Source organism: Leiobunum rupestre, chromosome 6, assembly GCF_980474605.1.
Source record: "Leiobunum rupestre chromosome 6, qqLeiRupe1.1.hap1, whole genome shotgun sequence".
NCBI classification, from domain to species: domain Eukaryota; kingdom Metazoa; phylum Arthropoda; class Arachnida; order Opiliones; family Sclerosomatidae; genus Leiobunum; species Leiobunum rupestre.
The window spans coordinates 68,206,562-68,219,058 of NC_143389.1; the positions used below are offsets into that span (position 1 = coordinate 68,206,562).

The following is a 12,497-nucleotide window of genomic DNA, read 5'->3' on the forward strand; positions in this document are numbered from 1 at the left end:
AAAAAGCAGGTTTATTGTGAAAAATAGTTGAAATTCAGGTTGAGCTTTTCTGGGGCATCTACAAGGTTGGAGTCTTTGCAGATTCTTTTGAGCCTAGGCCTAATTCTTCTAAGCTTGGTATGGGTTTTAATAACGCTGATAGAATATCCCACTTCGACGACTTGTTCCGTTTTCGGAAAGCGATCACTGAACCCAACCGCATAGAGTAGTGTCATTGAATTGGGAATAATACTGCTAGAATTACAATTACGATTTCGGTTGCCATGGTTACGCGGGACCTGTTCTGATAAGACTGTACGAAATTCATCTTTATAATTAGGCGGTAGCGCCATCTATATTTTGTAAAGTTACATGGCTAAAAATAAATAATTATTAGCTAACTCATCGTAACTTGAGTTAAAAAGGATCGTGTTGACAGAATAAAATTATTTTGAAACAACTTCAAAGGTTTGTTTGTTACGAGAAATCATACATTTCAATTTCGCATCAGATTCGCGAAATAATTCAATTGCAATATAGTTGCCACCACTAGAGACAGATGCCGCCACGGTAGAACGATAAAGTTGAATAAGTCTCCTTATTGAACGAAATTGGTCCCGCGCCAGCCAGATTTAGTTGTACCTCTATTCATTCCCAACTCAATGACGTCACCCATGCTTTTTCCTATAGAGAAAAAAACGCGCCTAAAATGGCGACCCAGGGCCAAAGCTACGAGGTGATACTACTCTATTGGTCATTTTCCCCAACCTTTTATTTTTCTAAACTACTCATTATTTAACTTCATCCGCACAAACCGAGCGAGTTTATAAATTTCAATAAAGCTACATTGGGCTGACTAAAACTCCGACACCAAAAATTCCTTCTCAATTTAGAGGTTTTCCATTGGCTTAAATACTTATGTTAGTAGCCAATAGTGTGACTCCCAAAATTACTAGCATGAATAAAAAGGTTAAAATCTAACGTAATCCACCTTACTGGTTCGTGGTGAAACAAACCATTAGTGAAGATTTTGGAATGGAATAAAGGTACAGTGGCATACTTATGAGTAATGTTACATATATGGTATAAGGCTAGGTCCTGCTTTCTGGTTTTGTCTTTCGCGTTTCGTATTAAAACGCAGATATAGATGGCAATAGCGTCTCCGTCGAGTGGCTAAAAATCTATAAGCCCGCTAGACTGTTCTCCCCGCGCTTCAATAGTTCTCAAAGCTGTCACAAGGTGACGCCATTTTACTGTTGAGCTTCATTCCGTCGCAAGACTCCCAACTTTTACTTCGAAACTGATGAGGTCAAAGGCGGAAGTCTTACAGTAGAAAATTATGACACCGTTTACTCATCGTTGTTTCTGACGCGTGCTACGGAACGTATCCCTAGACTGCCGCGCCGCGTGTGAGTAAATACGGAAGCTTAACCCTGTTCAGGGGCGTAGGAACGTTCTAGAAGTTGGAGGGGGCAAAGAGAAACGAAAAGGGTTCTGGAGAATGGTTGGGAATTTTAGCTTCTCCGAATGCATGTGCACTTTTGACTACTATGTCAATTGGCGGGAAAAGACTGAAATTTAAACACAGTTGAGGTTCTATATCATAGAGTAAACCACTCACATAGAGTGGAAGGCTATCAGCGAAACTTGTTAACAATTTCCGTACGCAACGTCTTGTTTTCGAGGCGTGATATAAACAAGCTGGCCTAAAAGTCATGTACAATATCTGGATAAAAAAGTAAGTTTATATATTTAAAATATGTAAAAACAACACCATCGCTCTTCGGACTATATTTATACTCTAAAATATGTAAAAACAACACCATCGCTCTTCGGACTATATTTATTCACGCCTCAAAAACAAGTTGGCCCGTTAGGATTAATGTTTCATGCACTTCCATAAGGCCTTCCACTCTATGTGAGTAGGTTACTCTATGTTCTATGTGCTTTTAAAATGGTAATTTCAGCCTTTTGAAGATTTCAACTGACCAAAAAGGGGGAAAGGGCAATAAAATTAGTTGCCCCCCCCCGGTTCCTACACCCCTGACCCTGGTAGGGTTATACTCCTTTAAGAAGTCTCTGTTTTTGATTCTGTTAGTTCTCGTGCAGGCAAACACAACATCGAGTGAGAGTGTGTTAATATTGGCTGTCAGCCGGGGGAGGGGATGACACGGGGGTAAAGACAGAAGGCTATGACGTCGCAAGGTCGGAAGCCGTTATCTCCCGATTGGAGAGATCGGCCAACCCGGGGAAGGCAAAAAAACAGAAACAGTCACGTACCTGATATTCCATTTATAGTCCGTGAATGTCCTATTCAAGATGCGGATGGTGGCACCAGGCACGCCACACACGGGCCTATTCCAGCAGTCGCAAACCCGCTTGTACAGATTGCGGGTGTAGAAGCTCTCGAAGCTCTGGTACAACGGAACGTAACCCTGCGAAGACGAAAGAATCGAGTCACGCAATGTCGACAAAAAATCAAACCGATCCGACTATTAGCATTCGAACACGCGACTATAAATACGTGACAATTTTACCGGAGCGTGACAACAAAAAAAAACGTTCGTAACGATCACCGATATGCCCCGAAACCCCCCCCCCCCTCTGCCCCCCCCATCGATAAATGACATTTCATTCTATCAACCTATTTAATTTACATACATTTTTCCCTCTAATTATTTATCATCCAAGTAGACCATTTCGTTTTGCGAATAAACTGCCAGAAGGATTTTGGCACAATCTAATTACGTACCTATTAGAAATTTTTACTTAAAAATAACAGTTGCCTACGTTACTATAAAGGCACGGAAAAATTTCTTAAATTAATTTCTGGCATTTTAGTTGGGAAACTCTAGATTATCTCGTATCCGGACTCCGTTGCCTAGGTAACGACAAGGTTTTAACTTTCAAGAGTTAAAGCGAGTGTCGGCTCGACGTGAAGTGGCTCTTTCATCGACAGATGTCGCTAGCGTCGAAATCAAAACAAGATGCTTAAGCTACATTTTGCCCCAAAAGGCGGGACATAAAAGTACCCCTCGCGTTGATTGGCTCGTTTGTAAATTTGACAATTACTTAAATTATAGTAATTTTCAACAATATATTTCATATGGGATATATAATTTAGGTTTAAAGTAAAGTACAATAATTATAAATGGTTCTCTGACGACGAAATTATTTCACTATTTTCAATTTTAGCTTCCTTTGCCATTAATAGATGGCACCACGCTCTCCAGTAAAGTCGACTAGTGCTTTAAAACCCACAAAAAAATATCGCGTTGCAAATTGTAAACTGTTGCATTGTAACAAATTTGAGCAGTAATTTACAATTTTAAGCATCTCTCGCGAAGTTTAATGAACGTTATTCCTATTTCCCTCAAGCGGCGGTTTTTGGAAGCTTGCGTGTGGTACATGGTGAAGCAGACTCTATTTTAACAGGGTTGCCATGTATTTTTTAATCTTTATTATTTTTTTCACATCGAAAATTTATGGCAACCCTGTTAATCAGTCGCTGGAAAACAGGGCTCCAAACATTTGGTAAATAAATAATTTAGAACGAAAACATGTATGGAAACCCTGTTAAAATATTAGACCCGTATTCAAATTCCCTGACTTTTAGACCCATATTCAAATTCCCCGATTTTTAGACCCGAATTCAAATTCCCTGACTTTAGACCCGTATTCAAATTCTCTGACTTTTAGACCCATATTCAAATTCTCCAATTTTTAGACCCGTATTAAAATTCCCTAACTTTAGACCCGTATTCAAATTCCCTGACTTTTAGATCCATATTCAAATTCCCCAATTTTTAGACCCGTATTCTAATCCCCTGTATTTTAGACCCATATGCAAATTCGCTGACTTTTAGACCCGTATTCAAATTCCCTGACTTTTAGACCCATATTCAAATTCCCCGATTTTTAGACCCGAATTCAAATTCCCTGACTTTAGACCCACATTCAAATTCCCTGACTTTTAGACCCATATTCAAATTCCCCAATTTTTAGACCCGTATTCTAATTCCCTGTATTTTAGACCCATATTCAAATTCCCTGACTTTTAGACCCGTATTCAAATTCCCTGACTTTTAGATCCATATTCAAATTCCCCAATTTTTAGGCCCGTATTCTAATCCCCTGTATTTTAGACCCATATTCAAATTCGCTGACTTTTAGACCCGTATTCAAATTCCCTGACTTTTAGACCCATATTCAAATTCCCCGATTTTTAGACCCGAATTCAAATTCCCTGACTTTAGACCCACATTCAAATTCCCTGACTTTTAGACCCATATTCAAATTCCCCAATTTTTAGACCCGTATTCTAATTCCCTGTATTTTAGACCCATATTCAAATTCCCTGACTTTTAGACCCGTATTCAAATTCCCTGACTTTTAGACCCATATTCAAATTCCCCGATTTTTAGACCCAAATTCAAATTCCCTGACTTTAGACCCATATTCAAATTCCCCGATTTTTAGACCCAAATTCAAATTCCCTGACTTTAGACCCATATTCAAATTCCCCGATTTTTAGACCCAAATTCAAATTCCCTGACTTTAGACCCATATTCAAATTCCCTGACTTTTAGACCCATATTCAAATTCCCCAATTTCGGCTTTGCCCTGTTTACTGGTTAAATTATGTTACGTTCCAAATTCCTAGCTAGAATTATTGAATTGTACCATAATTAAGGTACGTCTGGCAACGCTGATACTGGCAGCTAGGAGCAACAAACACAGCACCCCACACAACGATAACTCAAATCGTCAAAAGTCGTGCATTTCCTTGTGTACAGTTTTCATTGGTTAGACGCTTTAGCGACTGCTGCCGTCGGAAGGGGGAAATTCGGAAATTGTCTTCCCCCCGCCCGTAAAACGTTCAGCGCAAAGGCTCGTCCAATGAAATTTGTACACAACACCGCGTTAGTGTTTAAAGTCTAACCGCGTTTTCCTCGTGTGGGTTGATCGTGGCTAGCAGGCGCCATTCAATTGGCTGGGTTTAAGAAGCGTAACTTCATGGTGACAGCATTTCATATTTTCATAGTTCTTAGATAGTTACTTCTTGCAATAGAAGTACATACATTTTATTTTCAGCTTCCAAGGATTTCGTAAGTTTTATCATTACTTTAAATTTGTTAGGGTTTAATTTTTTGCCCCCTTTTTATTATGGACGTTTCTACCTTTATACAAATTGTAGTCCAAAGGTGGTTTTTATTTACTTTGCTATTTTGATTTGGGTACATTTGTTCGAATTTCATTCGTCCGAACGGTGGTACAAATGTCCGAATGATCATTTGTCCGAATGCCGGAAAACAGGATCGTATGTCCGAAAACGTATTTCATTTGCCAGAAAAATTTATCACAACTTTTGTTGGTGATTTAGTCGTTCAATTATAACTTTACTGGCGAATTTCATTTGTTCGAATAATCGTTTGTCCGTTTTTTCGAACATTAGGAATTGGTTGTTTTTTTAAATATTGTTAATATAAGAAAATAGTAACATTAGCGTGAACCTAACCTAACCTAAAATATCCACAACATTCAACGCAAAGGAAAAATGGACATAATAGGATAAAATAATTCGACATTATAAAAAATAGCAATAAGAAATACTAATTTAGCGACAGAATTCGGACAAGTGACGCTACCGATTCGGACGAATGAAACAAACAAGTTGTCCAATTCGAACAATTGAAACATTTGTTATTTCGGCGGTTCGGACGAATAAAATTCGAACATTTGTTCCACCGTTCGGACGATTGAAATTCGAACAAATGTACCTACCCCGATATTTTATGTCAATTGATTTATATCAATTTCTATTTTACTATGTACCAGCTGAAAATAGTACGAGTGTAAAAACATATTTTTTCAAGCGATATACGCGTCGAAAAATATTTATCACTATTTTCATAGGCAACATTTTATAAAACATTATTAAAGGGAATATAACCTCGGGTATTTGGTGTGGAACACCAACGTTTGCAGCTCTTGCTTTTGGCTCATAAATATTCCCTAAAGTTAATAAATATTGCGTTGTTGAGTATTTGGGCCCTGTTTTGAATTTTTAATCAAGATAATCGTGTGATTTGGTTTCACGTACAGTGTAGCCGATGCCGCAGTGTCGTACATATCTCTTTACAACAGGAATCCATACCTCTACTTGGAATGCTTATCGCGTATCGTAAGATCATTTTGACGACTTTGGCCCCGCCCAATGCAATAGAGAAAAAATCCCCCCTCTCACGTAGTTGTTTGTTAAGTTAACACAGTTACGTCAAAAAATCGTCAGCAACATCGAGACCAAAATCTGCCGCGATAAGCATTTCAAGTAGAGATATGGATTCCTGATCTCAACTATATCTAGTTGGACACTACATTTACCGGCCTTATAATTAAGAGCGACTTGATTAAATATTATATGGTAAGTTAGTACTGATTTTTCTGAACTACTTTCGGTTGTATTAAGAAATTTAATTTTAAGTGAGATTTCTGGCCAATACTGATACAGGCGCCATCTTACTCGTTATTATTTCTAAAACCAGGTAACTCGAAAACTTCGGTTTGCCTAAAAATTAATTTAATTTTAAGTGTTCGCGTTTCGCTACCATATTTCCAAAACTAGGTAACTCTAAAATAAGTTTAAAGTACAAGATAATTGGAAATTTATTTAAATTTAATATTTAAAATAAAGTTAATAGATCGAGGGAATTGTGTGTACTTAAATGTCCGTGACATATTGTTAACTAGTCTTAAATTTACTTTTACAGGATTTTAACCTTAGTCATTTTTGCAGCTAATTTCACAGTCTTTACATTTTTATAGGAGCGACATATGTATAAAATTATAAATTAACGGGCATTTAAAAACCAGTTAAACATTTAATGAATATTATTCATAAGATTTTAAAACCATATTCTTGAATATAAATAACCCGTCAAATAATTTATCACATGTCATTTTCGATCTGTTAATTAGGTCAAGGTTTAACTTCTCTAGTAATTCAATTGAGTTAATGCCATTATTAAAGGGGAACGGCCAAGCTTTCCCAAATATGGCCTTATTTCCGTATCAAAAGATTAACAAGACGTTCAATATACTAACACGTACCTTTTTTGTCTTGAAAAAATAGCTATTGGCCCAAAAAGTTGTAACGAAAAATAACGCCAGGTGTTTGGGTTTTAATTTTTGCCTCCATCTTAGGGGCTGCCGCCAGCGCCCCTAACCCCGTATGAGCGATTTGCGAACTATCCTAACTTTTAAAATCGTGCAATTTAGGCTTAGGTCTCTTATAACTGGAACGCGCCGCGCGTGAAAAACAATTTTTTTGCGTTTTCAGCAGCGCGCGCTTTTACGTTGTTTTTATGTCTCACTGACTTCTCACCAGGTGTCGCGGCGGACGCGCGCTTTTCGATTTCCCGAAATTTCTTTATTTAACCACTCAATATTTTTTGATGCGGTTTTGGCCATAAATTTTAGTTTTTAATGGGCTATAGGGCTATCTAACTGGTTAAACCTTGACCGTTCCCCTTTAAATAATTCATATGCAAACATTATTTCGTGGTACTTTTATCTATTGTTTATGGAACCTAATTTACCAAATTCAAGAACTGTGTTATATCTGTAATTTGTTACAGGGAAGAAATTTTGAGAGTATAACTTTGCAAATTTATTTATTAACATCCATACCACTCTATTCAAGGGTATTCTAACTTTTAAATGGTGCACATCATAAGATACTTTAAAAACGACAACGCGTAATATTTACTTAATTAAGGGAAGAATATCTAATTAGAGGTTAAACGTATTTACAGCCGCCGACTGCCATCAAATATAATAACACTGGAGTCTTAATTATTCTGTTTCTCCTAATTGTAATGATGTTACGTAATTATTCCGCGAAATGTCTGCGAAGCCCAAATATTGGGACATTCCACAGAAAATACGGGGAAAAAAACTAAATTTCTGTCTAGTTTAGTTTTTAGTGAGTTCCATTTTCAGAGATTTGAGGACTTATTAACGGTTTTAAATGCGAAAATTTAATTTAAGCTTATACTCAAAGCAATCCCTTTTTTTAAACGTTTATACATCAAATAATGTTTAATAAATACTAACAGAAGGATATAAAATTTATATTAGAAATAAGTATTCATCTCCGTATAACGCTTTTTCACTTGAACCACGCACATTTTACGAAGAAAAAGCGGTGTACGGTGAAATATAGTTAATGTCTAAATATATACTTCTATATACTTCTGATACCAGTAATTATAGTTTTTAACTTATCTCTTAAAAGTGATGCAATGTACTTCTGATACTAGTATTTTAAATAAATTTTAACTTATATTTATTACAACGTACAACAAATTGAAATATATTGAAGTCATTGTGACCCTAAATAATTTACGCCCTGACAATTTCAATCAATTTATTGTCATATCCAGAATTGATTTATTTATACCAGGAGTAAATGAACCGAAGTCATCAGACTGCTATACTCCCCATGTTGGAGGCGTTTTCCTTATGGAGTTACATTTTTACTTCGAATTTGAAATTTTGCGCGCTCCTAGACCTAAAAAAACGTTTAGGTTTTTATGAAACAATTTTTTATGCATAGAAATAGCAATACCCACAATTCCCAAGTGCAATTTATCGCGTCAAAAGACGGGGATGGAAATATGCTTTTATTTGAATCTATTTTCTCATCATTTTCAATATTATATTATATTTATATTTAATTACTTATTTATGTGTATTTATATTTATTTATATTTAATTACTTATTTATGTGTATTTATATTTATTTATATTTAATTACTTATTTATATTTATATTTATTTATATTTCATTACTTATTTATATTTATATTTATTTATATTTAATTACTTATTTATATTTATATTTATTTATATTTAATTACTTATTTATATTTATATTTATTTATATTTAATTACTTATTTATATTTAATTACTTATTTATATTTATTTATATTTAATTACTTATTTATATTTATTTATATTTAATAAATTATTTATATTTATTTATATTTCATAAATTATTTATATTGTTTTAGATTTAATAAATTATTTATATTTATATATATTAAATTACTTATTTATATTTATATTTATATTTATATTTATCATTAAATTTAAATTTATTTTATTAATTTATATATATTTGTTTATATTATATTATTATGTTATTATAATTATATATAATACTTATTTAGTTCCATTGAAGTAATTTTTCAGATTAATGAAAAAATTCTGATTTCCATGACATGTACTTGTAATATTTGATATTTTTCCTGCATTTTAGCCGAACTATTGACCTAAATTCGAGTTGAATTCAATATCGTAGAAGATTGTCTTTTGTCAAACGGTGCAGTTTTCGAGAGCGTAATATAGTTTCTGTTTACTTTTAATTTATCGCGAATGTTTCCCGCATACCAAAAAAATAAAAACGTCAACTGCAGAAATGTCAAAGTGGAAAATAATATTATTTCAATTGTCATTGGGCGCTGCGAATAAGTAGGTGATATCAATCGAAAGCACTTGCTCGAAGGCAGTGATGGGCACTCTCCTCTCAACGTGAGATCAGTGAGAGCGATTGAGAGGAGCGTGAGATGAGTTTCCAAGCTATGAATTTAAGGGAGAGGAGAGTGAGAGAAAATAAGATTTTTCAAAGAATGTATTTGGAGTGTGAGCCAAATTTATGGCATTTTCCATTGGAGTCCTCTGAGCGCTCCTAAATATAAAACGTGTTCCATTGGGACAAAAAGGGCAACTCCAAAAAGGAGGCACGTCTTCCATTGGCACTGTTGCTCCCTCGTGGATTGATCCGAGCTGCCCCAACTCGAGGGACGGGGCAACCAAAAAAGAGCAATTTTTAAGCAAAATTCGTATTCCATTGGGAGGGCTGGAAGTCTAGTCCTCCGAGCACCTAGCGGAGTTCTCCGAGGTAGAGCGATGACGTAGAAGGCAAATCCGGATCACGCTCGGAGCAGTCCCAATGGAAAACGCCATTACCCGCCAAGCGATCTGCTCTGTTCCCTGCGCGCGCTTGCTCCGCGTGCGGTCTGCGGAGGGAAGACGAAAGAAAATGGCAGCTCGCTTGGCGGGTAACTTTCGCTCGTTTAAAAATTAATTTCTCGTCATTAAAAAAAGATACAATTTTACGACTGATATTTTTGAGTATATTTAAACATGATCTTTCAAATAGACCCAAGTTTTACGAAAAACCTGGACTTTTCCTTTAATTAGTGAAATGCGATGAGAGGAGATGAGATAAAAAGATAGTTTATGGTGGTTAGAGGAGATGAGTTTGAGTTTAACATTTTAGGGACGGGAATGAGGTGCAGTGAGAGTTATCAAAAAATTTAGAAAAATGACCATCACTGCTCGAAGGACGTCGTTGAAATATCGGGAACGCTGTTATTTTTAGACACTATTTGAAAAATTTTTTTTAGCAGTTGCCCGGGTTTGCCCCTGGGGCTTCGCGGATCTCTATCTTGGACGAATAATTACAGGGCTCGAAACCTAAGCAAAATACCCGGATCCACAATTTGCATCGCCCGTCAGCGCTCCTACCGAGATAATCGCCAAATATTTCTATTTAGTGTTGTTAATTTCCGTTCCGCAATTCGGAAAAATTAACAAGTTGGCAAGCCAAAATATACCTCCCCCCGGAAGAGTTTTTAATTTTCAGTGAAGCGTAACTGTATCCGTGGTTCTGCGGTAGAACGCTCACCTGTCGTGCAAGAGGGCTCGGGTTTCTAATCCCGGCCGATTAAAAAATTATACTACACCCAATGACAAAAAGAGGGCGCTTTTGGAAAAACCTTTTCCCTGATTCTAAGAAACTGGGTACGCAGTGATTACGCTTTGCCCTGAAAATGAGAACGCGTTCGCAGGCCAGACAGACCCACCCACAGACAGACAGACACGATGGTTGTTTAACCCCTCCTAGGGTAAAAAGTCCCCTCGGAGAGGTAAAAATTGAAACACCAATTACTTTTTAAAGCTTTTTGATGTTTTTAACTTTTTATCGATATGAAATGTCCAATATCAGTAAACATATACTACAAAACATTAATAGTGTTACATTGTTAATCAGTTTAAACTAGTCTAGAGGTTTAGTTTTACTTTATTATTCGAAAAAATAAAGCGAAAATACCGCTTTATTTAAATTTGTAAACAATATATTACAATAATCATGGAATGAAAACTTTTTTTTTTCGGAAAAATACGGAAAATTTTACGACTTAAGCCCCATTTTCATGCTCGCTGGTAGCGGAAAAAAATAGTGAAAATTCGCTTCCGCCACTCGCAAGCGTGAAAATAATGCTAAAATATCTGTTTGAAACAGATCGACGCGGAAAGTGAAAAAGTGTATAGCTGAAGCGGATTTTGTCGATTTTTACCCGCTACCAGCGAGCATGAAAATGGGGCTTTAAAACACTATTTCTATCCCAATCATTGAATTGGGAATAATACTGCTAGAATTACAATTACCATTTCGGTTGCCATGGTTACGCGGGACCTGTTCCGAGAAGACTGTACGATATTCATCTTTATAATTGGGCGGTAGCGCCATCTATATTTTGTAAAGTTATATGATTCGCGCAAAAATTCAATTGCAATATAGTTGCCACCACTAGAGACAGATGCCGCCACGGTTGAACGATATAGTTTAAAAAGTCTCCATATTGAACGAAATTGGTCCCGCGCTAGCCAGATTTATTTGTACCTCTATTTATTCCCAACTCAATGATCCCAATACAGAAAACGCGCGTAAAAAACTAAAAACGTCAGATGACCCGCATTCCGTCGTCTGCTCCACTGTTTTTAATAGAAGTTAGGCTTTTGGGATTTAAATAAGGTTTAGATTATTTGCCGGGAGTAGTGGCGTACTCCTGTAATCCCAAGCGTCTGGGAGGCAGAGTTTGTGGGTGGCCGTGTGAGGACGACCACCAATCCCCCATCGGGTGGTCGGAATACTTCCGCCACGGCCACGTATCCCCCCGTTTGCGTGGCCGTTACACTTATCTCACCCTGATTAATCAGGTGGACGAGCGGACTGAATTGTCTCACACGTTACAATCCCTAATTAAAAAAAGGTTTAGATTATTCAGTAATAATTGTATTGGAATAAAAATGAAAAGGTAATTATCTAATTGATTTAAATATGAAGTTCACCTTAATGTTTTTGTATATATAGTTTGAGTTAAGGTTTAAAGAGTTTATAAATTTAAAAATAACTAGTCAAAATGGAAATAAAGGTGTAAGTTTTGACGACGGTGACGAGGTAAGAACGCTAGTCCTAACGCTAATATTGAGCACGTGTTTAGTATTTGGATAGAAATATTTCCAATACTTGACACCATGGCGCTACAAACCCGGGTTTGGCAAAAGTTAACTACCGCAACATCATCTTGTTTTATATATTTTTTAGGCGGATACGATAGAGTTTGTCACGTAGATAGCGTGGGTATTTTTTTGGTGCAAATGATTAT

At 36.2% G+C, this 12,497-nt stretch overlaps 1 protein-coding gene across 1 annotated transcript in view; it reads right to left on the reverse strand.

Annotated features, from left to right (window-relative positions):
- LOC149943269 (serine palmitoyltransferase 2-like) overlaps nucleotides 1–12,497 on the reverse strand; it is a 52,717-nt gene that overhangs the window by 17,470 nt on the left and 22,750 nt on the right. Inside the window, exon 3 of the mRNA XM_090178589.1 lies at nucleotides 2,260–2,414. Within this exon, the coding sequence (XP_090034715.1) occupies nucleotides 2,260–2,414 (155 nt within the window). The remainder of the gene's footprint in view (nucleotides 1–2,259; nucleotides 2,415–12,497) is intronic.